Source organism: Dendropsophus ebraccatus, chromosome 3 (genome assembly GCF_027789765.1).
Source record: "Dendropsophus ebraccatus isolate aDenEbr1 chromosome 3, aDenEbr1.pat, whole genome shotgun sequence".
NCBI classification, from domain to species: Eukaryota; Metazoa; Chordata; class Amphibia; order Anura; family Hylidae; genus Dendropsophus; species Dendropsophus ebraccatus.
In genome coordinates this window covers 20052005-20079954 of record NC_091456.1, presented here as the reverse complement: position 1 = coordinate 20079954, position 27950 = coordinate 20052005, and the positions used below count along the sequence as shown (strand labels likewise).

At 43.4% G+C, this 27950-nt stretch overlaps 2 protein-coding genes across 3 annotated transcripts in view; one reads left to right on the top strand and one right to left on the bottom strand.

Annotated features, from left to right (window-relative positions):
* LOC138786407 (uncharacterized) overlaps positions 1 to 17635 on the top strand; it is a 34665-nt gene extending 17030 nt beyond the window's left edge. The window contains exons 4-8 of the mRNA XM_069963398.1: positions 2389 to 2443; positions 3000 to 3105; positions 9300 to 9442; positions 14370 to 14603; positions 16849 to 17635. Of these exons, the coding sequence (XP_069819499.1) occupies positions 2389 to 2443; positions 3000 to 3105; positions 9300 to 9442; positions 14370 to 14603; positions 16849 to 17541 (1231 nt within the window). The 3' untranslated portion in view covers positions 17542 to 17635. The remainder of the gene's footprint in view (positions 1 to 2388; positions 2444 to 2999; positions 3106 to 9299; positions 9443 to 14369; positions 14604 to 16848) is intronic.
* A 5649-nt stretch (positions 17636 to 23284) lies between these two features.
* CHFR (checkpoint with forkhead and ring finger domains) overlaps positions 23285 to 27950 on the bottom strand; it is a 43861-nt gene continuing 39195 nt past the window's right edge. For both annotated transcript variants that reach the window (XM_069961053.1, XM_069961054.1), the window contains exons 16-18: positions 27140 to 27247; positions 25672 to 25744; positions 23285 to 24282 (exon numbers count right to left, since the gene is read on the bottom strand). In XM_069961053.1, the coding sequence (XP_069817154.1) occupies positions 24240 to 24282; positions 25672 to 25744; positions 27140 to 27247 (224 nt within the window). In that variant the 3' untranslated portion in view covers positions 23285 to 24239. The remainder of the gene's footprint in view (positions 24283 to 25671; positions 25745 to 27139; positions 27248 to 27950) is intronic.

The window sequence follows — 27950 nt, the reverse complement described above, 5'->3', positions numbered from 1 at the left end:
GACTCTTGGTTATTTTAACAATTAGCCACTCAAAGACTCAGATCATGTAGCTCATCATGGGTTCCTGATGATTCAGAATAGTGAGTAGTTTATATCCACTTCAGTCTATTGCACTTGGCTGCGTTCCTTTCTCACAGGCCACAGGGTTTATGTGGGCCATGATGCCGACACAGGGAGGGCATAGTGCATGCTGCCAATGACTGTCTCCGCTGGCTCATCTCTGTCTGCCACTAGGAGGTACTGGACTGTGTCGCTTGTTTACTGTGTGCTATGTCTGAAAGGGTCATTTGTTAGTTAGCCAGGAATACTAACCCTATTCGGTCAATGTGATCTGGCCTGAAAGAATGCCTTCCTTTATCCGCTCTAGTACCCTGCCAACATGAGGCGAGACCCAAAGTATTCCACACACCAAATGCTATTATCACCTAATATTATGTATTCTCTCCATTAGAAATATCCTGGTTGTATCATTAAAAGACCCATGGAGGGAAAACAGGTAAAGGTAGGGGTAGGGTTCATGACCATAAACATGGATAAACTGGCGTTCAGGGCCTAACTATAGGAGGCGTAGCTGTACCTGGGCCCATAAAGTGTCTCTCCCCCATATGAGAAGACCAGTACTAGGAATGGAGCATTGTAGTGGAGGGGCCCGGGGACTTTACACTGGGGCCTAGTTACACCTCTGCTTACATAGATGAGCAATGATGAGCTACTGAGTGCATTAGCTGAAGTGGCCTGGTAACCCTTAGGCCTCATATACACGTTTAGTAGTTTTTCAGGACCAAATATTATGTCCGCAATCGTCGTTTACAATTCGTACAGTCCGTGGCGCACCTTTTTTTTTTTTTTTTTTTGAGAATCTAAAAAAAATTAGGAAGGCGATATACCATTTTTTTTTTGCTTTGGACACATGTAGCTGTGTGGAAGTGTGGTGCTGCCCCACTTTGAGGCTCGACTGGTCACCTGCTAGATGAAGTGTGACGCCACTACAGTAGTGGTTGGTCAGGATATAGCTCAGCCAGATGTTAGGTTGTTGTGACACCAGTGCCGGTTGGGTACACAGGTATGGTGACACACCTGCTTTTATTTTAGGGAGGCTGGCTACACCCTTTCCCCTGTGGTCGGTGACCTGCCGGGCTGAGAAGGGGTCCCTTGGGAGCTTATCACGGTGGTCCAGAGCGGAGTTGTGACCCACCTGGAATATCTGTACCGCCACCCACAGAAAAGGGAGATGACCCAAGGAAGGGGCTATAACTGTGTAGGTGCTTAAGCAATAATTACTAAGTCCTGTCCCCATAAATAAACTGTTTTACTGTAGAAATACTTGAAACAGTAATATACAATGGACTTCTGGCTTAACAATACACTTTGGATTCGAATGACAAGACTTGTGCTGAGAGCTTGTGAGGAAGAATAGCCGTGCTGGCTTGCTTGCGTACTGAGAAGTAGAGAAAGTTCAGAGAAGTAGAGAGGAGGATGTCAAGAGTCCCAACCCAATGTAGTACTGTGCTCTACCGGAACTTTAGAAGTAGAAAAAGTAGAATACTTGAGAGTAGAGAGAATACTTGTGCCCATGTTTTGACTCCTTTGGTCTTTACACCACCTATTGCCTACCATTGTTGGGCGACCCGTCCTAGAGGGTGACACATGCCCCAGACATTGTTACCTGAGTTGAGCAGAGTGGTAAGAGTTTTTTGGTTACACCCGCGCTGTGAGATAGAGAACGTAGGTTTCTAGCAACTTTGCTCTATCCGGATGAGTTCCTCTTTCTTCAGAATATTGTCCTGCACCTTTAGACTTGTTCACGGGGTAGGCTGAGATGATCCTTGACTTGTCCTCTCTGAGAGTGTTTAGCGCTGCATAGTGTGTAGAAGTGCTGCTTTCAGGAAACAAGTGTCCTTGTTTCCTATGTGTGTCTGTTCACTACCACCCCTCAGACTACACTGGACACTCACTGCGTGTGTCAAATCTCTTCCTATCCCCATGTGACTACCTTCTACAGGGTATCTAATACCTGCTGTAAATGGATGAGAAGAGAGTGCAGAGAAAGTAGGAGAAAAGAGATAGGTAGAGGAGGTATATGCCAAATTTAATCTGCTTTTTTATTTATTTATTTTATCCATGATCCATTCATAAAATCATATGTCATATTTAAGTTTATTCCCTGTTAAAAATTAACTGATTTGATTAGATTTTTTTTTTTTAAACAATGTATAATTTTACAAGGGATGTCCAAACTTTCGCATACCACTAAATTGTAGTGTTACTAAAAGTGAACTTAGTTAAGGCCTATTTAAATGGTGGAGAAATGATGAAAAACAAGTAAAAAAAAAACAAACCTTTGTTACATATACACTAATGGTGCTTATTATATATTGGGCCATTCAGGCAGAAGATATGTCACAAAAGAGAACACAGTGACAACCAGACAACTACGCAGGTGGTAAGTACAATCTAAAAGGTATATCGCATGTTTTCAGATATAGTTTTAGGATACTACACCATGTGTCAAAGCTGTTAGAAAACTACAATTCCCATCATGCCTGGACAGGCATGATGGGAATTGTAGTTTTGCAACAGCTTTAGGGCCTGAGTTTGTCAGCCCTGATTTAGTACATGTCAATAGTATTCATTCTTATAGAATTGCTACATTGCTGTGTATATACAGTACATAACTGTGCCCCCACATTGCCCACATAGAGTGCTGTAGCATCTTATGTCACACTGGGCCCATAAGAAGTAAGACTGGCCAGTGTGGCCTTACCCTAAAACAGAAACTGGTGTAAAACTGCCCATGGCAACCAATCACAGCTCGGCTTTTAGCTCTAGTTAAATGAAAGCTGGTCTGTGATTGGTTGCTATGGGCAGTTTACACCAGTGTCTATTTTACGCACTTTGATAAATCTGGGCCGTCTATTTATTGGAAACCTATTGGATAAGTGTCCATTGAAACCTATAGTTGTACCTGTTGTGATATTCTGCTATCTGTATTTACTCAGAATGGAATACTGAATACAGCCCTGGAAGTCAATGAGCTTCAGTTGGTGGTCTCCGATGAAGACTTGCAAAGCAGGAAGTTTGAAAATACCAATCAGGTTGACGGTGGTAAGAACTTTTCATTTTTTTTTTTGCTATTTATTCTTCTTTTGTTATCTGCAATACTAAATCTCAGGTAATGTAGTTACTAGAGATGAGCGCGTATACTATGCTCCACAACTTCCCAAAAGTTTATTTTAAAGGGAACCTGTCACCCGGCATTCCGACGCAGAGGCCGCCCGACCCCCCTGTGGAGCCCCTGATACTTACCCTTTGCTGCAAGTCCCGCTCCTGGACTCGGTCCCCGGATGGCGATATCAGCGCCGGAAGGTGAGCGCGCGCTGTGTGCTAATTACATGAGATGAGTCTGATGACCATAGAGAATGACTGGAGCCGTCATTCTCTATGGGCGTCGGACTCCTCTCTGGAGCGCACCCGCACGGCTTCCGACAGCGACATCTCTGTCCCGGGTCCAGGTCCAGGAGCGGGACTTGCAGCAAAGGGTAAGTATCTGGGGCTCCACCAGGGGAGTTGGGCGGGCTCTGCATCGGAATGCCAGGGGACAGGTTCCCTTTAAGACAAGTGATCTCCAGGTGTGACACAGAAAAAAAGCATCTGACATACTGTATAGTATACCAGTATTAGATGTATTATAGGGGTCCAGTATACAGCTCGTACAGTTAATACAGCGCCCTGGGAGTCTAAGGCTGCATTCACACATTTCATGTTCCTCACGGAACACGGATATGGAATGCCTGTAACGGACTTCTCCTCCGCCCGGGCAGCATCTGTGATAAGATGCTGGGAGCGGGGGAACTGTTCCCCCACTCCCAGCATCTAATTACAGATGCTGCCTGGGCGGGGGAAGAGTCCATTACAGGCATTCCACGTCCGTGTTCCGGGAGGAACATGAAATGTGTGAATGCAGCCTTAGATGCATCCATCCATGCTGCCCCTGCTGTTCCAGTTCCAGGTGTTTCCATCCCTTTCTGAGGTTTTCAGATGACCAGACACCTTCCCTTCTGCTGAGTAAAAGCTCCTTTAAAAATGCTCTAATCTCCCCTTGACTTTATTGGGGTTCATTACTCAATCAAGCTATCGAATATGGAAAAATACTTGTCACAAATTATGTGCATTCAAGTATTTTAGTGCTCGCTCATCGCTCATAGATACTTAGGGGGAGATTTATCAAAGGGTGTCAAATTTAGACTGGTGCAAACTGCCCACAGCAACCAATCACAGCTCAGCTTTCATTTTACCAGAGCTGAAAGCTGAGCTGTGATTGGTTGCTGTGGCCAGTTTGCACCAGTCTAAATTTTACACCCTTTGATAAATCTCCCCCTTATTGTATATGGCCATATACTGTTTTTACCTTTTTTACCTAAATGTTTCGACCAAAAATCGCCTTACAGTGCCAGAAATCATTTCGGTAAAGCGCCACCTATGGACACCCTACATAATGCAGGAATTCAGGTTCCAGACTTAGTTGGCTGTTAGGTCAGGGAGAGACATACTTCTAGACCATAGAAAAATGCTCTTGTTCCCTCGTACAAAATGTCAAAGAGGCATTTCTAAGTCCCTGAAGTCCATCAAGCTGGAGTGCCTCCTTGACCCCCGCGCTCCATTCATCCATCCCTGTCCGGCTGACCCTGTTTGTCATAGCTCCGCTTCCTACTGACTGACAATCAAGCAGGGATATAGATGGAAGGGGGAGCGAGGAGGTGTTATGGCCCTCTGCACTATAAGGGCTTGGGAATAGGCCCACTGCTCCTAAGCGGTGATAAATCTCTAGGTCAGCTTATAAGGGGAAATAAATAAGTTTTGACCTCCCATAACGCAGTCCACTCTGCTTCATTGTATTATTAGTTGTTCCCTACATCAGATTAGCATACGGTGCCTAGATACATTACAAGCTCTGTCCACTTATTAAGCCAGCAAAGAATGCTAGGAAATCTTAGCTCAGAGGTTTCCACAATTGTGAATAACGGTTTAGATTAGAATGATTCATAAGCTGCAACTCCGGATCAGAACAAGGTAAGAAAAGCATAGTATGTGCAAAGTTACTCAATTTCTTAAAGCAGATTATTTGTGCTCCAAGGTGTACCTCTGTGTTGGTGACAATATTAACAATATTGCATTGCTGTGTACTGATCTGCTCTGCCAGACCTATCCAGTCAGGTGAGCCAACTAGGTAGATGGGTGCACTAAGGTCGGTAGTCCCACCCCAATGCACCAGACAGGCTCATTTGCATATGAAATAAAGTCAAGATTTTCTGACCGTGTTGCTGAGGATCAAGGTAGAAAATTACCTTCATCCTCAGCACTGTGTGTGCTATGGGAATATAACAACAGGTTAGAGACTTCTAAGGAAGGACATCTCAAAATAATTAAAGCAAGGAACGTCTCCGGGTCATTATAGAAATAATAAGGAAGAGGAGGGGCTTATCTCACCCAGTTATACAAAGTGTATGGTACAACAGCATTTTTCATAGGGCGTACTATACCACTCCCCAACTTAATAGGTTTTACCTGATGACCCCAAGTCATGTCTACATCTAACTTCACCCAATGATTTCCCTCCTTGATAGACAGTATATTCATCTTTAGGAGTCTTTTTACATGGCCCGACCATGGTTGTAACTGAGTGCCAACCAGCAAGATCGTCATACGGCCAGGCTGCACGAACAATCATTGCATCCTTTGTGCAGCCATTTAGATATCCTGCGATCAGGGCCAGATTAACTTTAACGTAGGCCCCGGGCTGTTCACCAAGCCTGGGCCCCCCCATCCTATTGTAACTATGGCAGCACTAGCATGGTGCTCATAGTACAGGATAGGTAATATCATGATGCCCTGATTTGTGCAAAATTGCGGTAAAAAAGCAGTGATTTTTTGCAAATCATGGCAGAAATGTAGCCAGGAGACAGAACACCACTGAAAGTACCAGTCTTTTTAGGTGGCCATGGGCCCCCCAGGAGTTCAGGGCCCCGGGCTGCCGCCCGAAACTGGCCTATTATAATCTGCTACTGATTGCGATCTTTGTTTTCCCGCTCATCAGCTAATCATGGACCCTTTTATACGAGCCGATTATTGGCCAAAGGAGCATAGCTATCAACTTTTTTTGTCGATAATCTGCTAGTGTGAAAGGGGCTTTAGGTCGTATGTTTCTGGTGCAAAAGACTCTAACTTCATATGTAACTTCTCTTGCAAACATTGTCCTTGTCAGATTGGAAAATGTCCCAGTGGGAGGTACAAGATCCACTAATTGATGCAATTTATAGATCTTGCTACTAAAATTCATATTGCAGGGTAGGTGGAATACCCCCCCCCCCCACACACACAAACACACACACACACACACACTATATCTGTGGAAGTTATCAAAAATTGTGTTTCCCTTACCACGCTGTATGAGAAAGATAAAGGTGTTCTCACTTAATTTTTCTTTCCAATCAACTAGTTTCATATACAGGGTGGTCCAAAAGTAGGTGGACAGCAGCGGCGTAGCGTCCGCGGTCACCGCCGCGATCGGGCCGCTACCAAGGGGGGGCCCGCGAGGCCCCCCCTTGCCACTGCACTGCTCCCCTCCCACTCCCTCTTGTGATCACAAGAGGCAGGGGCCCCCGGCTGTCTTGCGGCTCCCCAGGGAGCCGGGGGGGAACTACCTTCGGCGCAGGGAGCATCGCGTTGGGAAAAAAAACAGGTCCCACGAAGCTCCGCCCCCTCCGCGCTAAGCCCCCCCCCCACGCGCCGGGGGAAGCCTGCCAGTGCATGTGACCTGGGGGCTACAGAAATCATTCAGGTGAGTATAGATTTTTTTGTTTTTAAGGGGATGATGAGTGTGTAGTGGTATGATGATGGAAGAAGAGGATGATGGGGGGTGTAGTGGTATGATGATGATGGGGGTGTAGTGGTATGATGATGAAGGAACAAGAGGATGATGGGGGTGTAGTGGTATGGTGATGAAGGGACAACAGGATGATGGGGGTGTAGTGGTATGATGATGAAGGAACAAGAGGATGATGGGGGTGTAGTGGTATGATGATGAAGGAACAAGAGGATGATGGGGGTGTAGTGGTATGATGATGAAGGAACAAGAGGATGATGGGGGTGTAGTGGTATGGTGATGAAGGGACAACAGGATGATGGGGGTGTAGTGGTATGATGATGAAGGAACAAGAGGATGATGGTGATGTAGTGGTATGATGATGAAGGAACAAGAGTGTGATGAGGGGTGTAGTGGTATGATGATGATGGAACAAGAGGATGATGAGGGGTGAAGTGGTATGATGATGATGGAACAAGAGGATGATGGGGGTGTAGTGGTATGATGATGGAACAAGAGGATGATGGGGATGTAGTGGTATAATGATGGAACAAGAGGATGATGAGGGGTGTAGTTGGTAGTTGTATGATGATGGAACAAGAGGATGATGGGGATGTAGTGGTATGATGATGATGGAACAAGAGGATGATGATGGGTGTAGTGGTATGATGATGAAGGAACAAGAGGATGATGGGGTGTAGTGGTATGATGATGAAGGAACAAGAGGATGATGAGGGGTGTAGTGGTATGATGATGAAAGGGCAGGAGGATGAAGGGGTAGTAGTATTATGGTGCAGGTGGTTGTAGTATGATGATGGAGGGGCAGGAGGAGGGGACAACATGGGGGGCATCTGTAAGGGGGATAAAATGGGGGCCATCTATATGGTTGATAACATGGGGGCAATCTATATGGGGGATAACATGGGGGGCATCTATAATAGGGACAACACAGGGGGCCATCTATAAGGGGGAAACATTGTGGGGCCATCTATAAGGTGGATTACACGGGGGGTGTATACAATAGGGGGATATGTACTATAAGGGTAATCACATAGTGTAAGGGCTACCTACTAAATGAGGGTGTAAAGGGGCCAATACAGATGTGCAGTTTGTAGAGAGATGAGGATGGTGTCAGTGTGAGGAGCCTAATATGTCTGTCTGGCAGATTCTGTGGATTCGTGGCTCCAAAAAGTTCTCATAACGGCCCAGGGCAGATGGAGAAGATGAAAAGGGAAGAACTCCGATCAGAGAAGACGTCCCCTGTGAGTCACCTGATATAACTGCACTGTAATGTATATGGTGTATAGAGCCTGTGTGGAGCTGCTTCCACCTCTATATGACTGTATGAAGTGATATTAGTCTATGTACAGAGGATTTTATTCAGTAGCAGCGGTGGTGTTAGTCAGTATGTGGTGGTATTAGTCAATAGCAGCGGTGGTGTTAGTCAGTAGCAGCGGTGGTGTTAGTATGTGGTAGTGTTAATCAGTAGCAGCGGTGGTGTTAGTCAGTATGTGGTGGTATTAGTCAATAGCAGCGGTGGTGTTAGTCAGTAGCAGCGGTAGTGTTAGTCAGTATGTGGTAGTGTTAATCAGTAGCAGCGGTGGTGTTAGTCAGTATGTGGTGGTATTAGTCAATAGCAGCGGTGGTGTTAGTCAGTATGTGGTGTTATTAGTCAGTATGTGGTAAGGGGGGGGGCCCAAGTTGACCTCTAGCACCAGGGCCCAAGAGACATTAGCTACGCCCCTGGTGGACAGTATGGTGTAAAATGGTTTTGAAGGGGGAGAGATTTGTCAAACATGGTGTAAAGTGAAACCGGCTCAGTTGCCCCTAGCAACCAATCAGATTCCACTTTTCATTTTCCAAAGAGTCTGTGAGGAAAGGTGGAATCTGATTGGTTGCTAGGGGCAACTGAGCCTGTTTCACTTTACACCATGTTCGATAAATCTCTCCCAATGTCTTTGCTTTCTTGCTCCTCACTGACCCTGTTCCATGCTTCATGGTTTACTTTGCCGTTCTACTCTTTGTTCGTTTAAAGTCTTTTCTTTTTATGCCCCCCCCTTTTTTTGTGGGGGGGGGGGGTAAAAATTTACATTTTAAAAAAGCAAACAATCCTCTGTTTATGAACGTAGGCCGACGCTTTATCTTATAACATTACAGCTCGGTATGGAGGGCGATAAAAGGAGATCTCCTGCTGTTTTCTGTGCCTGTCGTTATTTTAAGAGGTAGCGGACAGCATTTCTCTCTCTGGATTTATTTTCACTTTAAGGCATGGCCGGCCTAGAAGGCCAAGATAAAAGTCAGGCCTTTATGTGAAGCGTGTCAGTTATTTATTTACTTGCGTCATTTAACAACCATGTGCAGAGACCCTGAGAGCTGGCACATTCTCCTCCGCCACATGATGATCTTCCTGTTTTCTTTCTTATGTTCTCTGATATAGCGGCAGATGTTTCACAGCAGTCACAACAGGATGATCCTTCCTCATGCACCATGGCAGTGGCCGACTCCAACAGTGATGAGGTTTTTGTTATCTCGCCTGGAAACCACTCCAACTGTGTTACTTTAAACTCTTCCCATGTACAGGTCAGTATATAGGTATACACTGATACCCTATAGTACTGGCATAAGTTGCCATATAATATCCACATATTTTTGAAAATTTTTGTAGCTAGTAATAACAATAATGTGAATTCTAAAGCCCGTTTTTTTCCTAGTGTCTTCAATATATATATATTTTTTTTCTCTGTATGCAGTATAAGCTACTGTATATACAAATTGAATTGGTGGTCAGTATACCACACATTGTAAAAATATAACAGCTGCACATATCACCGTCCGACATATCAAGGAGTTCTCGAAAGAGATGAGCGAACCCGGGGGTACGGCATTCGATTACTGTTGGATGCAGCCCTAAGGCTGCCTGGAAAACATGGATATAGCCATAGGTTGTGTCCATGTTTTCCAAGACACTCTAGGGCTGCATCTAACTTCTGCAGCCACCGGTAATCACATGCCACACACTTTGGTTTGGACGCAACTAAGCGTGCTCAAGATTCACTCATCTCTAGTTCTTAAAGAGGTAAGACAGCAGAAAAAAAAAATCAATCTTTCAAATCAACTGTTGCCAGAGATTTGTAATTTACTTCTATTAAAAAGTCATTCAGTACTTACCAGCTGCTGTATGTCCTGCAGGAAGTGGTGTATTTTTCCATCTGGAGATCTCATCTAAAAAAGGACATTGATAAAATAGAACGGGTCCAAAGACGGGCTACAAAAATGGTGGAGGGTGTGAGGCATAAACCATATCAGGAAAGACTTACGGATTTGAATCTGTATAGTCTGGAGTAAAGAAGGGAAAGAGGGGGGGGGGGCATGATTGAAACCCTTAAGTATGGTAAAGGACTAAATAAGGTTCAGGAGGGAAGTGTTTTTAGTAAAAAAAAAACTGAGCTCAAGAACAAGAGGACACAGTGAGAGGTTAGTTGGGGGAAAGATCAGAAGCAACGTGAGAAAATATTATTTTACTGAAAGAGTAGTAGATACCTGGAACAAACTTCCAGCAGATGTGGTTGGTAAATCTACAATAACAGAATTTAAACACGCCTGGGATAAACATATATCTATCCTAAGATAATAAGAAAGAAAGTACTAAAAGGGCAGACTAGATGGACCCAGTGGTCTTTTTCTGCCGACAATCTACTATGTTTCTATGGAGAGCAGGAGATGTTTTCTATGGGGATTTGCTGCTGCTCTGGACAGTTCCTGACATGGACAGAGGTGGCAGCAGAGAGCACTATGTCAGACTGGAAAGAATACACCACTTCCTGCAGGACATACAGCTGCTGATAAGTACTGGAAGACTGGAGATTTTTTAATAGTGAATTACAAATCTCTGGCACTTTCTGGCACTAGTTGATCTGAAGAAAAAAAAAATAGCTGGAGTACCCCTTTAAGCATGTGTGATAATAGCATCTGCAGAAAAGACTGCTCCCTAAGCCCCACTGTATAAAAAAGGGATTGCTGAACTACAATTCCCATAATGCCTGGACAGCCAATGCTTTGGCCATAAGTAGCTCATCCCTGGTATATAAGGTCATGTCTACATTTCACTTATAGCTGGACTGGGCCCACTGGTGTATCCTGAGCCAGTTGCCCGCCAAACTATCCCCTCATTATACATGTAAAATTAATAAAGAAAGACCAGTATTGTGTGTGAACTAATAAGATGCTATTACTGAAATCCTGGTAATGCACAATTGCTCCCACGCTACTTAGTAGTATTCAGAATAAGCTTCTTGTGAGTAGGTTCTGCTCCCTATTCTACCTGCAGACGTTCATGCAAGTTGCATGCTTGGGAATGGACAATCCTTTAGCTTTCTGCTCTGAATACCTCTCTTGTTAATAAGGTTTAGACATTGATCCAGGCTTTGCTTTAAATATCAATATCCTAATATATAATTATTATTGGACGGGCTCCCATAACCTAAGCATACAGTAATATCCTGGAAAGCTTGCCCAGGTTCCAGGTTTCGCTGGTGCTTCTATGTTATTGTGACAATATATGAATGTGATCTGCAAACCGCTAAATTCATACAATGGGGCTTTTGACATTCCGACTGTATTACTATAGGCATAAATGAAGTGTTGCATGTGTTCTTATGGAGTGATTTAAAAAAAAAAATTAAATTCTCATTATTATTATTGTTATTATTTAATATAAACGTAAAAACAAACAGGCGGGTCCGAAAAGCAATATAGGACTTGCAAACAAGTGAACAAGACTTGCAATGATCAGCTGAAGAGTTAGGGTGCGTTTACACAGATTTTGGAAGCCAAAGCCAGGAATGGATTTGAAATGAGGATAGCTCTCAGTCTTTCCTTTATGACCTGATTCCTGTTTATAGTCTGTTCCTGGCTTTGGCTTCAAAGATCTGTCAGATAAATCCGTCTGTGTAAACGCACCATTAGGGTTCTATTAGACAAAGCGATTTTTAACAATTAACAATAAACGATCGCAAACGAGATTGTCCATCACTAACCTGAAATCGTTCACCATATTACACAGAGCGATAGTCGGTAGTTACCATGGTTACAACGATCATTTACTCCATCTGATCCCAGCAAAAGAAGGAACGATTTGGAATTGCATTGAACGAATGCAGAATAACAGTGAACGATTAACAATGATTTTAGGGTGAGATCTAAACCAACGATCAACGACACACAAGCGATTTTTCGATTGTTGCCTGCAATTACACAGGAACGATAATAGTTTAAATGTCAACGATTTAACGATTTCCTGCACGATAATCATCCTGTGTAATAGGGCCCTTACAGATATAACAAATAGAGTAGTAACAGGTACTGCGAAGAACAATAATGACCTGGTGCGGAGGTACAATAACTGCAATTGTGGACCGCTATTGAGACATCATTCCAAATAAACTAAGATAAGATAATCCTTTAATAGTCCCAGCATGGGAAAATTCAGTGTGTTACACATACAAAAAGGTAAAGTAAAGGCATTACGATTAAGGTAGACAAAGAGAAGAAAAGGTAAAAAAGATACAATGAAAAACATTAGACTATTTTAGTTCTTTTTGTGGAGTGATCTCTGCATAGGTCGGTGTTGGTTGTACAGCCTAACCGCTGCAGGAAGGAAGGACTTCCGATATCGCTCCTTCTCGCACTTTGGGTGAATTAAACGGTCACTGATAGTACTGCCCAGGTTCCAGGGGGCTTCCAAGGACAGAGCTGACCCTTCTGATCAGCTTGTCCAGTTTGTTCCTATCGCTGGTTGATATGCCGCTCCCCCAGCAGGCCTTTCCGAAGAAGATGGCTGATGCCACTACTGAGTTAAAGAAGGTCCTAAGGAGTGCCCCCTGGACTCCAAAGGCCCTCAGCCTCCTGAGCAGGTAGAGCCTGCTGTGGCCCTTTCTGTACAGTGTGTCCATGTGATCAGCCCAGTCCAGCTTATTATTGAGGACCACACCCAGATTTTTATACATGTTCACTGTGTCAATGTCCGTCCCATGGATGTCCACTGGACTTGGAGGAAAATTGCGCTTGCGGAAATCCACCACCATCTCCTTGGTTTTTCCAGCATTAATCCTCAGGTGGTTCCGCTGGCACCAATCAACAAAATCCCTGTTCACCTCTCTGTACTCTGTCGTCTTCACCTGGGATGAGGCTGAATATTGCAGAGTCATCAGAGTACTTTTGTAAGTAGCAGGTAGGTGAGTTGTACCTGAAGTCTGCAGTATGAAGAGGAAGGGAGCAAGAACTGTACCCTGAGGTGCCTCCGTATTACAGATGACAGTATCTGACACACAGTCCCTGGCTGTCACATACTGAGGACCCCCGTATTACAGATCACAGTGTCTGACACACAGTCCCTGGCTCTCACATACTGAGGTCGATTTAAGAGGTAGTCTAGGATCCAGTTTAAGAGGTGGAGATCCACTCCAATAAAGGCCAGCTTGTCTCTCAGTAGCCTCGGCTGTATGGTGTTAAAAGCACTGGAGAAATCGAAGAACATTATTCTCACAGTGTTCCCCGGTTTCTCCAGGTGAGTAAGGGCTCTGTGTAGTAGGTGGATGATGGCATCATCCATCCCAATGCCCGGCCGATAAGCAAACTGGAGAGGGTCCATGGCTGGGCTCACTAGAGGGCTAATCTCTCCAAGACCTTCATCAAGTGGGAATCCTGCAGCTCTTCCCATGCAGTTGTTTCAAAGCAATCCCTCAGAGCCTCATCACTCTCTTCGGTCCATATCCTCACTGTGCAGGTGACAGCTGGTTCTCTACGTACAAATGGCTTGTATACAGGTTGAAGATGCACTAGAGGTTCTTCCCAGGGGTGGTAGGGCTGATGAGTTATATGCCTCACTTGCATTGGCAAAGAACAAGTCCAAGCTAGATAATACTGCGACTCGATCCACAGATGCCATACCTTCAAGAAAGAGTCATTAATTCTGCTGGACAACTCTTCAAATCTACAAAGTTGATCAACCTTCCCAACCCACTCGGATACAGTGGGCGGGTTGGTCTCCTCCTACTTAAGCGGAATAAGGGACTTGGCGGCCGCCAACAAATGCCTGACCAAATTATATTTTGAAGGTTTGTGTGGTGAGGAGTGTCTGCTTAAAGCAATTTGGTCCATGGACAGAGCCAGTTTGCAAGAAGCCACCGAATTGATGATCATTCCGATTTGTTTCCAGAAGGACAAGACCACCAAATATATGTCAGAGGCATCTCCAGCATTTATCTGTAGGTGAGAGTTTGTACTTATAAAGCCACTCAGGAGTCTTGGACCATCTGGATAGCAACTTGTAATGGTTCTCCTGTAGTAACATGCACCTAGAAAATTGAAAATAAGACCCAGCAAGACGTATGTTAAAAATCAAAGCGCGAACCATTGAATTATTGTACTTGTCTGGGTTCATGTTTGGTGGCGGTAGCTCCACAGGCGGCCATCTCATTGCTGCATTGATGTTTTGTTGTCATTCTAGGTAGGAAATCTAAAGAGAAGTGTGACAAGCCCAGCCTCGGTATCTGACTGGCTCACGTCAGACTACACAAGTGTGGATCTAACTGTAGAGGATACACCAAGTAAAGGTGAAGAAGTAGATGCAGCCAGACGGAGGGCCTGGAGTGTTCGCACTTTTAACAGCCTGTTGCCTCAGCTACAGATGAAATGGCGGAGTCGTACCTCCAGTGGTTCCTTCACAAAACTGGTAGACAGTGTGAGTATATTATTGCAAAACCATTTACCTTTTAGTTTTAAGGCCCATACCCACCCCAAATTAATTGTTTATAAGCCCCCTGGTGTTACTCACTGCACCCCCCCCCCCCCCTGAGTTTTTTGACACCTCTCCTGTTCTTCTTGGTGTCTCAGAAGTTTTTGTATATTAGGGACTATATTCAAGATGGCGCTGACCATGAAACTGCATCTTCCGGCACGCGACGTGCCTCCATCATATTATCACACACATACCCGTGCCTCTCTAATTTCTTGCCCACCGCCGTCATTTTTTTGAGATGTAGGACATGTGATCCACATCTCTGACAGGAGGCGGGAGAGAGGCAGGAGTGAGACAGGATGAAAGACTTACCACCAAATACCCAGCACTGGGGGCAGATTTTATGCAGAGGAACTCGCCAATATTTTTGCATGAGTTCTGCAGTTTATATCCACATATACTGTATATGTCATGTATACATACTCTTAGGGTACAAACCCACTTGACGTATTTGCTGCGTGAATCAGTCTTAAAAATAAGCAGGCAAAACGCAGGTTAGCTTTATACAATTGTTCTGCGTTAAAATAAGCAATTGCGTATTTTTGAAGCGTGAAGCTACATGCGTTTTTCACAGAACAATTGTATAAAGCCAACCTGCGTTTTGCCTGCTTATTTTTAAGACTGATTCACGCAGCAAATACGTCAAGTGGGTTTGTACCCTTAATGTATCTTTTTTTTTTCCACTCTTGGTTTGAACGTCTTACAGTAAATATCTGCATTTTCCTACTAGCTTTATTATAATTATGTTTGTCTCTATTTACACTGAGCTGAACAATGCCTTAAGGGAACCAGTCACTAGAAAATTTCCCAATATGGCCCCAGCACTGTTTCCAGCCATATAAGTACCGTAATCACTATGGCCCCAAAACATACTTTGTAAATTATACCTATGTAGGCATAAGGTCTGTCCTGATCTATGTAGGCAAATGGGCTGTCCTTATCTATGTAGGCATAGGGGCTGTCCTTATCAATGTAGGCATGGGGGCGGTCCTGATCTATGTAGGCATAGGGGCTGTCCTTATCTATGTAGGCATAAGGGCGGTCCTCAGCTGCTAAGTAGTCACGGCTGGTGGGAAACATCTTCACCAATCATGCCTCCCTGAGAGGGTTGGTGCTCAGATATGGCCCCTCTGTGACGCTACTGGCTCCTATATGCTGATGCTCCCAGGGAGACATGACTGATGATGTTTCCCGACAATCATGACCAGTTAGCAGCTAAGGACTGCCCCCATGCCTACGAATGTATAATTTACATAGACGCTCATAGATTTTACTTATATGGGTATGTTCACACTGAGTAATATAGGCGAACTCCCCGTCGTGGAATCCCTCCTGCCCCAGTGTCACACAGTGTCTCTATGGGATGGCTCGCGCTCCTCCACTTCTGTCGCTCTCCACTCAAAAAACTAACATGTCAATTCTTTGAGCAGGGAGTGGAGGCACACAAGCCATCCCATGGAGACACTGAAGCCGGTCGGATTCCGCAGCTGACAGGACTGTTGCGGAATTCCACCTATATTACCCCGTGTGAACATACCCTATGGCTGAAAACTGTGCTGGGGTTCATATAGTAATGTACCATATTTAAAGCTGCAGGGGCAATTTTCTAGCGATTAGTTCCCTTTAAAGGCATTTATTCAGATATGAAGAGTTTCTATTTCTGTGACCAGCTCGGAATAGATGCAATGCTGGTTAATGGCCCTAGTATGAAGGGGAAAGACATGAAAGCTACATCATATAGAGCATAGCAAAATATAAGTATAGCTGGAAGACGACGGCTCCCTGAGCTCTCTATATTGTGCAGATTGCTGTAAAATGTGCTGCACATCTGGTCCGACTGGCAGAGCTATATTAGTCCACTTTGGCAAGTCACATAAAGCCGACATAACTGAGCCATGATCTAAAGCAGCTTTAAAACATTAGCATACATTATATTATGTATGTGCAACAACTAGGGAAGAGGGGTTTCACCTATAGCAAAAACTCCCAAAAAAAAAGAAAAAAAAAAAAGGATTTTGATACCCTAACAAAAAGAGTTTGCACCTGGTTATTGCTCACAGTTGTATATGAAGAATTAACCCAGATTATTTCATAGCCCAGCACAGAGATTGTCTGTCAACATTCACATCAGTCCCTGTCCCCAGTCTTATATTTGATGCCAGTAACACACAAGATTTTGCTTTTCTAGGGTTCTGCTGCACCTGTGAAGACTCAAAGCCCCAAGATCCCCAGGAGAGCTGGGTCTGCCGCTCAGATCGGGGAAAATTTTATTCGTCTATATTCCGAATCTTCTGACAGTAATGCATCCTATCCCCTTACACACTCTGCACACCTCCATCGGAATCTCCCATCGGGCAACCTCAAGAGGACACGACCGTGTTTTGGATTGCTAAGTGATTCCTCTGACTATGTTCCCTTTGACCAAACATCTTCCTTAGCAAAGGAGAACCACAGTCTGTGCCAAAAGCCGGCCACAGAATATCCAAGCTCCCTCAAAATCATCTCATCCAATGGGATGCGAGCCAAGGAGCTCTCCATGGACTTTGAAAAGCCAAACACTGTTTTTGTCATCTGTGAAGAGGCCGATGATCAGCAGCCTTTGGTCTTTGATGATCAGCTGAGCTCCCCCACAGAGTGCGAATCACATAGTTCTGATATGGGTTGTATAGGTGATAACTGCTCCCTTAGGTCCAAAACGTTGTGTACTCATTTAAGCCCTTGGTTGAAGTCTTCCGATGCTTCCATTTATCAGTGTATACATAACAATGTGTCTTTGGGTTCATTGGGTAATCTCAACCCCCATTGCACGACAGTGGGTAGAGCTGACTCTTCAGAAATAACAGATTTCCAATCCCCACCAATAGGATTAGTTACAGAATGACAGGGGTTATTGTACCTGTAATAAACCGGTGGCCTTCAAAAATTTCCATTTAAAGGAGAAGTTCAGCGAAAATGTTTATTCAAGTATTGTATTGCCCCCCAAAAGTTATACAACTCACCAATATACACATATTACGGGAAATGCTTATAAAGTGCTTTTTATCCCCTGCACTTACTAATGCATCAAGGCTTCACTTCCTGGATAACATGGTGATGTCACGACCCGACTCCCAGAGCTGTGCGGGCTGTGGCTGCTGGAGAGGATGATGGCAGGGGGGCGCAGGGGGGCACAGGGCACTGGAGGGACACTGAGCATCCCTCAGCCACAGCCCGCACAGCTCTGGGAGTCGGGTCGTGACATCACCATTTTTTCCAGGAAGTGAAGCCTTGATGCAGTAGTGAGGGGAAAAAACGTTCTTTATAAGCATTTCCCATAATAAGTGTATATTGGTGATTTGTATACCTTTTAGAAGGCACTACAATGCTTTAAAAAATTTTTCGCTGGACTTTAATATTGCTTCTGGGAACATTGATCAGAGGAGTGATCAGTGCTTACTCTTTTTTATAAGGCTATTAGCACCATCTCCTTTATTACAGGTTACCACTTTCTATAACAACTGCTGCACATCATCCATATAGTAATTCCAGCGTGTTTCACTTGTTGTAAGTCCAGGAATACTTTCAACAATTGAAGTTTGACACAACTCATAAGAAATACACAGTGATTGCTTTAAGTCTTGTCTCTTATCTTTGTCTTAATTCAGACTTTAGGCTGTACTTAAATGGCTTTATATTTATTTGGGTTGGGGATTTGATTGAGTGATTGACGAACCAACAAATTGTAAGGTGTTCACTGCGCACAACTTTGCATTTTTCTTTCTTTTCTCAAAAGTCATAAGGCACAACCGAATGAGACTTCTCAATAACGCACAATGAAACCATCACCGTCTCCGGTGGTCGCAGTTACACAGGACCTTAGTTTTCCTCTTTTTTAAAGGACTAGTCACCCCACACAGATGCAGGTCACATGTATTTTGCCTTCTGCACATTACTTCGGTATCCTAATATATAATCTCTATCTTAAGGGCAGGCGGTGTAAGCACTGAAATGTATTGAAACTCGTATTTTCTTTGCAGCCTGACACAGTGCTCTCTGCTGCCACCTCTGTCCATAGCATCAAATCCCCATAGAAAACCTCTCCTGCTCTGGACAGTTCCTGACAGGGACAGAGGTGGCAGAAGAGAGCACTGTGTCAGACTGGAAAGAATATATCACTTCCTGCAGGACATACAGCAGCTGATAATTATGGGAAGACTTGATATTTTTAAACAAGTAAATTCCAAATCTATATAAACTTTCTGAAACCAGTTGATGGGTTTATGGGAGCAGCGTGATCACATGATGTGTTTGCAGAGCAGTGAAATAGAATCTACATAGAGAGCACATGGTCCCAATATGTAAATGAATATGATTAAAATAATTATATTTGACCTATCATAACTTGGGGTCTGTTGAGTTCCACTTGTGTTGAAGGGAAAAATACTGCTGCTTACTGTGCTATCCTTCCTATCTCCGAATAGAGGCCAATCATTCCTCAGACTAAAGTGAATTATGCACCTCTCTAACCCTATGACTGTTGACTCTGCTACATTTGTTGCTTTCTGGACATACAGTAATCCTTCACGATTTTAAACACTCCTGACCGGGTTCCAGAAGAAACGGTAGAATGTATCAATGGTTGTCAGTCAGTGTGATGTAAACTACTTGTACTGTGTGTGTTTTCCTAGTTATTGGCATGTGTAGATATCTGTTCTGTGGTTATTAATTTAATTTCAATGTAGCCAGAAAATACATTGCAATATATGCAGGTGTGTTTAATGAATAAAGAGATGATATGGTTATTTCCCCATGATGCTTCATGGAGATATTTTACTAACCACTAACTTGGTTTTGAATCATTCAGAAAGTTAAAAAAACAAATAAACTTAGATTAAATGGGTTCAGACATAGGGGGAAATTTACTTTATTTAAAACTAATAAAAGTCATTGTGGCAGATGAACTAAGGCTCTTAATCATCCCATGGAATAGGGTCTTATCGTCCGTATTCGACCAATAATCGTTCTGTGGAATAGAAGGCAATGATCAGCTGACATCGTTCATGTCGGCTGATTGTAGCAGTCGTATGTTGAAAAACAAACAATTGTGATACCTGCGATCTGCTGCCGTTGCTCTGTGGAACAGGAGCGGTGACAGCAGACCGCCACTATCCTCTATGGGCTGCCCAGACGATCTAGCAATAACCCCCCCACGCACTCACCCAATTGCTGCCACCGCATGTAATAGCGGTGGGAACGAGGCGAAAACGAGCGCTGACAGCGCTTGTTTGCTCCTCACAGTCAGCCCGGGGAATAGGGGCTTTAGTACAGCAATAGATTTTCAGCATGATGCTGAAGGCATAAATCATGAGAGATGGGGAAGAGGCCAGGTATCCCCGCCCCCCACTCACTCTTTAGGCACTGCCAGGCAAATAATTGAAAATGCAGATTTTTGGGCCATACCGGTGTTCTGCACAAAAATTAGCAAAATTTTAAGTCTTCACCTGCAGCAGTGCTGATGGATCTGGGCCAGTGTTTTTTTTTTCCCGTTCTTTATTTTTTTGATATTCTTCAATTTTGGTGTACATTTTTTTTTTTGGGGGGGGGGGGGGAGGGAATGTTCTGTGTTTTGTTGCAAAATTCCTGAAAAGTTTGTCGGAAACATGTTAAAAGTTTTGATCTAATAGAGTAAAGGTCCTATTCCAAAGAACGATTATTGGCCGTATTTGGCTGATAATCGTCCCGTGGAATTGAAGGCAACGATCAGCCGACATCGTTCATGTTGGCTGAATGTTGCAGTAGTTTGTTTTTCAACATGTTGAAAAACAAACGACTCATACAGCAGCGATCTGCTGCAGTAGGTCCGTGGAAAAGGAGCGTCTGTGGCAGACGCTGCTATATGGTACGGGCTGCCCGGACGATCTAGCAATCATCCAGGCAGCTCCCCACCCGGACTTACCCACTCACTGCCAACACATGGAATATTAGAGATACACACACAAATTGTATATAAATCCTCGGCATCTCTATCGGCTTCATCGATATTATTCATGTAATCCTCTAAATATAGAGCTGATTGTATTTCTAAACCTTTCTGTAATTTCTTTAAAAGAATACCCCTTACAAATGCCTTGCGAGAGGCACGGAGTATGGCTGCCTTTACACATAGGGGGAGATTTATCAAACTGGTGTAAAGTAGAATTGTCTTAGTTGCCCCTAGCAACCAACCAGATTCCACCTTTCATTTTTCAAAGAATCTGTGAGCAAAGTGGAATCTGATTGGTTGCTAGGGGCAACTAAGACAATTCTACTTTACACCAGTTTGATAAATCTCCCCCCATAGAGATTTATCCGACAGATTTGAAAAGAGGAGAAATCTCAGTCTTGCCTTTATAACCTGTTTCCTGTTTACAGTCTGTTCCTGGCTTTGAATTAAAAAATCTGTCAGATAAATCTCTGTGTAAATGCACCCTATCTGTATGGTTGCTGTACTTTTTATTGATTTGCCATACCTGTTATCTCATCACTATTTTCTCCCTTTATTAATGATAACCAACCAGTGCAGATTTAGTATAAATATATTTCTGCTTGGACATATTGTGAGTCCACATATGATTTCTAATAACACTGGGCAGTGATCAGAAAGAGCTTTGGACTAATAAACCATTCTTTTGTAGCGCTACCATATTACACAAGCAAATCAATTCTTGAAGTTCTGTAAAGTCTCAAGCACATGTTCTGTACATATAGATGGTGTGCAACAGAATGGATTATCGGAACTACTGGAATCATGCATCATTATGATGCCAACTACAGGCTGTGTCAGTACAGTAGCGCAGAGATGTTATCCATTCCTATGCTCATACAGCCAATAATCAGCCTATGTGCAATCATAAAAATCAGTAATCAGCCACATCTGTCTAAACATGTGTGGCCAATAATACGTGGTAATTGAGCTCGCTTACAGTCAGGCCATCTAAGGCCTTTACACAGATTTTTGAAGCCAAAGCCAGGAACAGACTATCAACAGAGAACAGGTCATAAAGGAAAGACTGAGATTTTTCCTCTTTTCAAATCCATTCCTGGCTTTGGCTTAAAAAAATCTGTAAGATAAATCTTTCTGTGTAAAGGACACCTAGCATGAAGGGTACGTTCACACATACAGGATCTGCAGCAGATTTGAAGTTGCAGATTTGCTTTAAATCTAAATCCGGGCCATCAAATCTGCTGCAGATCCTGTACGTGTGAACGCACCCTAAAAGGGTATTCCTTTCAAACATTACTTTTCATATGTTGCTGCCCATAGTGTGACTAAAAATTCCTTCCATACTTATTATCTATTCAGTTTCCTTCCCCCAGTTCTGAGCTGCTGCTTTCTGCTAAAGAGACAAAAAAAAACTGTGTGTGAGCTTTACTCTCCATCTCCCCCTCCTCCCTTCCAAGACTGCTGATGTAAACAAGTCACTGGATGACTGTATCTGCAACTTTGTAGCTTTTTTGTAATGCTGGGTAGGTTAATCTGAGGTCAAGTTGCTGATAAACTCACTGTGTAGCTTCTTTATAATGCCAGGAGGGATAATCAAAGTTGCAGATAGGGACTTGTTTACATCAGCCGTCTCAGAAGGGAGGAGGGGAAGACAAAAAAAGCTCAGACACAGATTTTTGTGTTTTCAGCAGAAAACAACAGAACTGGGGGAAGGAGACTGAATAGATAAGTAGGTAATGAATTGTTAGTTCAAGCATGGGCAGCAACATAGTTGTGTTTAAGCGGAATACCCCTTTAAGGGTATATTCACACATGGCAAAGTTCTTGCTTTATCTAAATGGGGCTTTGAGAAAGCTATGTTCAGACAAATAAAATTTGATTTTTAGTTGCAGAAACGTAAGCAGCAAGTCTGCCTAATGTCAATACCTCAAATTACCCCCAAGAGGATATATTTTGAGGATTTCCTTAGTACTTCACTGGTGATAATTATAGATCACCATTTTAGGCTTGTGTCAAATTGGCCGTAAGACGAGTCTCTCACATGGAATAAGGCTCCGGTGCCCCACCTCTCCCCTTCTTGTTTCTTATCCGCACTGAAAAGTCCTTACGTGAACCCAGCAATAGAAAGAGTCCTTCAATGCCTGAGAATGGCAGGATTAGGGCCTCACATGTATTTTAACAGACCAAATGAAAGCTCCTAAGACTTTGCTGTTCCCAACGAAGTGTAAACGCAAACAGCCAAGGCTGCCATCATATTTTCCGGCTGCATTTTAAGGCCAGGGCATTTGTAAGTATAGAAGAATGGACATAGGTTATTATACTATGTTACTTCTGCCTATATTGCCAATGCCATGCTAATTCTCCTTTATTTCCCTATAGCATTTACTGAAGAAGCTGTTCCAGCTATTGTTTCCATTGTGTATGCCAGCTTCCTTCAAGAATCTTTGCATAAGTGTTGTAAGCTGTCGGGACACTGAAACCAGTAAACACTACCAGCTCCAGCTGGCAGCCTATAGTGTATTACATCACAACTGGCTAAATCCAATGAACATCCATTCAAGTTATGAAAGACCATAAGCTTTACTGGCAATAGTGTTACCAGCCCATTGACGCCCCCCCCCCCCCCCATAGATATGCTGAAAAAACGTCCACACTACAGAGGTGTATGCAAATTAAAGTTTACAAAAAAGTATAATACATATTTTAGGCATTGCACTGACTACAGTAGATAAGCAACATGGTGTAATAGACAAAGAATCCGACTTTTGAGGTATAAACATTTACTAGAACAATTGCTTAAGTTTCCCTGTACTGTACAGCATATTTTTTTTATTTTTCTCATAACATTTCAATAGTCCATGTAAAAAAAAGAAAAGAAAAGATGGTATCCAAAGTGATAGAGGTTACCAAGACATAGCCGTTCCAGACGTGAACATTCAGTGTTGCCAGCATATTCCATGAGCAACAAATATTCAGCTATGCAGATCACGTAGACAGGAACCACAGTGCAGAGCAGGATTTTCCAGGACTCATTTAGTTGTCAGGAAAAGTTATTCGCTTGATTCTAGCCCTTATACAGGAAAGAGAAGCAGACTAGTCATGTGCATAAGAAATCAATGGCTGTAAATTGAACCAATTTCCCTGAATACAAAGCGCACCAGAAAAGCAGGTAACCTGCAGTATATTCAGTGTCAATCTTTAAATAAGGAATATTAACTGGATGAACAAAACAGGTCTTTTACAATATTCGAATGTCCGTCCGTGATACAGCGATGTGCAGAGTAACGCTGTAAACGCCACAGTCACTGGGGAGGTTTGTTTAAATGTTAAACCAGTCAATGTCTCTAACTGGAAGAAAGACATTTTGCATTGTATAATCCCAGTTGCCTCTGTCTGTCCTCATACCATAGCTCAACATCTTAAAATATAGCCCACAATAATTTAACCGGCAACCAGAAGCATCTGGCACAGTAAGCGGCCCGTCCTCCCAGGAGCAGGGTGCTGCACACCGAGAGGCCACAGGCTTCTTCACCGCCTCCTGGAGCTCTCATGTCTCCTCTTATGAGAACTTCAAAGTACAGTCCTAGAGGTGGCATTACTTCCAGACGGAACCAGACTTAGTTCTTGAAGCGTGTTTGTTCACAGATGTGATTGAATTTCCTGGAAAGGTAAAGAAGTAACATTGTCGCTCAATACACTAGAGGAACCATTGTTTAACATTAATACCATTCCTTTCAGTCCACTTCTCAGATGAGGACAGGATTAAAAGGGGTAATCCCATTTTAACTGATGAAGTAAAACGTGTAGGGATCATAAAGTTAAATATTTTAGCAATATCTAATTATTAGACAATATATACACTATGATTAGCTGAGTAGCCTGTTACTGCACAGACGTGACAGTGGCACCTGTGGTGAGAAGCCAGGACGACACTGGGGAGCGTGTTGCTTTATAATGTTCTATATATGCAGCAAGGGCTGCACGGACATCGCTAATGAAATACATATAGCCTTTGCTGGGCAATCTTCGATCGATGCTCGCTTACAGCTAATGTCGGGTCGTGTAATGTGAACCTAAGTCTTTTACCTACCCAGGTTTTAATTCTGAGTCTATGCAAGGGAGGAGGTAAACTGCAAGCACAATGAGGGTGACAATATGTTACTGTCATCCCACACACAGGAACTTTTTTTTATGCTATCACCCCCTTTACCACTCTTGTATGTATGCCCCTTGAATGACCTACTTGAGGTCTGTACTAAGCAAAAGTACATAAAGATGTCCATGATGTCCATTCATGATCATTGGTGGTCCAAGCAGTTGGAGTCCCACAATTAGCTAATCATCACCTACACTGTGCATGGACAACAGGGATAACGGGAATAAATGGTGCTACTGCTCACTCTGAGGACAATGGTCGTCCACTCTTGTGATTGGTGGGGATTCCAATGGTTCAACCTATCACCTATCCTGTGTATAGGTAATTCTTATCCCCAAGTCAGTGGAAACAAATACAATGCCCAGGAATATGCGAGTGCTAGATTTTTAACAGCTTTGAAAACCTTCAATTAAAACCTACAACTGTGAACACAATGGGATTTTCCTCAGGAAAGGTTTTTATGCAAGAAAATACAGTAAAAGCCCCATTCACTAAAATGTCATTTGCTGGTATCATTTTTTTCTCCGTTCCATCTGAAAACATTTTATGGACAGAGAGGGAGAAAAGGGAAACAAACCAGAATGAGGTCAGTGTGAATTGAGCCAATTCGTTGTACACATGTTTGACAATCTTAAAGGGGTTAACCAGCGCTACAAAAACATAGCCACTTTCTTCCAGAGACAGCCCCACTCTTGTCTCCAGCTTGGGCGGGTTTTGCTGCTCAGTTCTATTAAAGTGAATGGAGCTTAATTGCAAACCGCACCTGAGCTGGAGACAAGAGTCGTGTTGTCTCTGAAAGAAAGTGGCCATGTTTTTGTAGCACTGGATAACCCCTTTAATGACTATGACAGGATCCTAGATGTGTGACATTTGCTATGATCTACAATACTCACATGGCATGGTGTGCTTTAACCTGAGTTCTGCAGTTCCTTCCCCAGTAACAATTTGGTCTTGATGTCACTGCCACTGAAAAAAAACATAGAAGCTCACTACCTTTACAGACAACATGCCCACAGAAACACTGTTAAAATACATGTGGAGCTTCAATAGAAAGTTATGTGTCTCTTAATGTCAATTCCTCCATACCAAACCGAACCATGTCCACTTACCTCCAGACTAGAACATATACTGATCAACCATAATATTAAAATCACTGAGAGGTTAAGTGAACATTATCCCATAACAATGTCACCTGTCAAAGGGTGGGATATATCAGGCAGCAGGTGAAGAGTCTGTTTTTGATGTTTTGGACGCAGGAAAAATGGCCAAAGGCTGGAATCACACATGGCAGTTTTTGTGCCAAAGCCAGAAGTGGATTCATATGGGAAGGAAAATATAAAGGGGAGACTTGTACTTCTCTTTCCTGTTGCACCCACTTCTGCTAGAGATAAGCTAATTTACAATAATAAAGAAGCTGCCGTGTGACTCAGTGCTGCTCCATTCTGTGTGCCTGGGAAAGCTGGATCCAGTCCTAGGAAACTTGTACCCAGGACTGGATCCAGCTTTTTCTCGCACCTGGGAAGGAGCGACACACAGCAGCAGTCGGTTACAAAGCCACCGGCTGACAATCAGATGGCCGAGATAAATCGATTTGCTTCGTTATTACTGTAAATCCGCTCATCTCTAACTTCTGGTTTTGGCAAAAAAAAATGCAGTGGCAGTTTTCCAAAACTTTTCAGTGCACTTTTTAATATGGTCAGATCAGTGTCACTGCACTCAATCCAGTGATTTTTAAAATGTGAGGTCTGGCTAATGTGAATCTCTGGTGCCCTGAAGGTGGTCCCAGTGCCCAACCCCCCCCCCCCCCTTACCGAGTGGCACTGCTTTCCTTGTCTCTGTGTCATGAGCTGGCAGGAAAGCGGAGCACCACCTCCAGTGTAACAGAGAAGCTGATTGGCATATTAGGAATAATGAGGGTAGCTAAAAAAAAACAACAGACCAGCGCCACTCTGACCATACTACAAAGTTTAGATGTGCAAGGTTAGTGCTAGATTTGTTTTAAGCCAATGCTGAGTGAAAGCTGGCCTGCTTTGTCTGATTCTGCAGAAGAGCTTAGAAGTTCTTTGCAGTGCATACTTCAATGGGTCAGAGCTGCCCTGATGGCAGAGCGCAACCTACACAATATTAAGCAAGTAGTTTTAATGTTATGGCTGACTGGTGTATGTGATACTGTGTGTAAACTGGACAATCACTTGCAGCAAATGATGTGCTCTATACTGCAACTTTAGAAGCACAATTGTATGTGTACCTATGTTCTGCTCTCCACTGTAAAGCTGTACACCTCCTGTGTGTGCTCAAGTACGTAAGGCCAGCTAAAGGTACTAATATGAGCTCTAGAGTAGAGGCCAAAGAGTGGGGTACCTGGTAATTCAGAGGGTGGGATGTTCTGTCTGTATTGATAGGTTAGATCTCTGAAGTTGCGTAGGCCACAGAAGTAGCAGAGCACAGTATTACCGTTAATCCTGTAATCTGCAAAAAATTAATAAAAAGAAAAAATGTAACAAGAAAAGGGAGAAGAAAACAAAAAGAAAACACACACAAGTTATGGTTCTTAATTTCAAAGATGGCCATGGGCTCTGCATTTTGCCTTTTTCTATGTTAAGGTCAGGTGGAACTTGATGGACAAGTATATATTTTTTCAACCATAACATAGAAGAATGCTTTTATTCTCCAGTGAGTGTGTCAGAGAAGCTCTCCTAGGCTCTGGCTCTCTGGAAGGTCAGTATTACATGTCCCAAACCGCGGGGCAAACGAGCAGCAATTGTGCAAGTTTGGCGCTCTCTAACTGAGCCTATTACACGGCTTGATAATCATGCATGCGGGGCTGCAGGGACATTGTTAGCCATGTCTGTGCATGCCCTTGCTTTACATAATAAAGATGTAGTTATACTTACCTCTCCACACTGCCCCAGTGTCCTTCCCTCTGCATCCCCAACAGCCCACTTAGCCAATCACTGAGTAATGGTGCGTTTACATAGAAAGATTTATCTGACAGATCTTTGAAGCCAAAACCAGGAACAGACTATAAACAGGTCATAAAGGAAAGACTGGGATCTATCCTCTTTTCAAATCCAATCCTGGCTTTGGCTTCAAAAATCTGTCAGATAAATCTTTCTGTGTAAACGCACCCTTAGCTGGTACATTGCTGCAGCCAGTAATTGGCTGAGCAGGC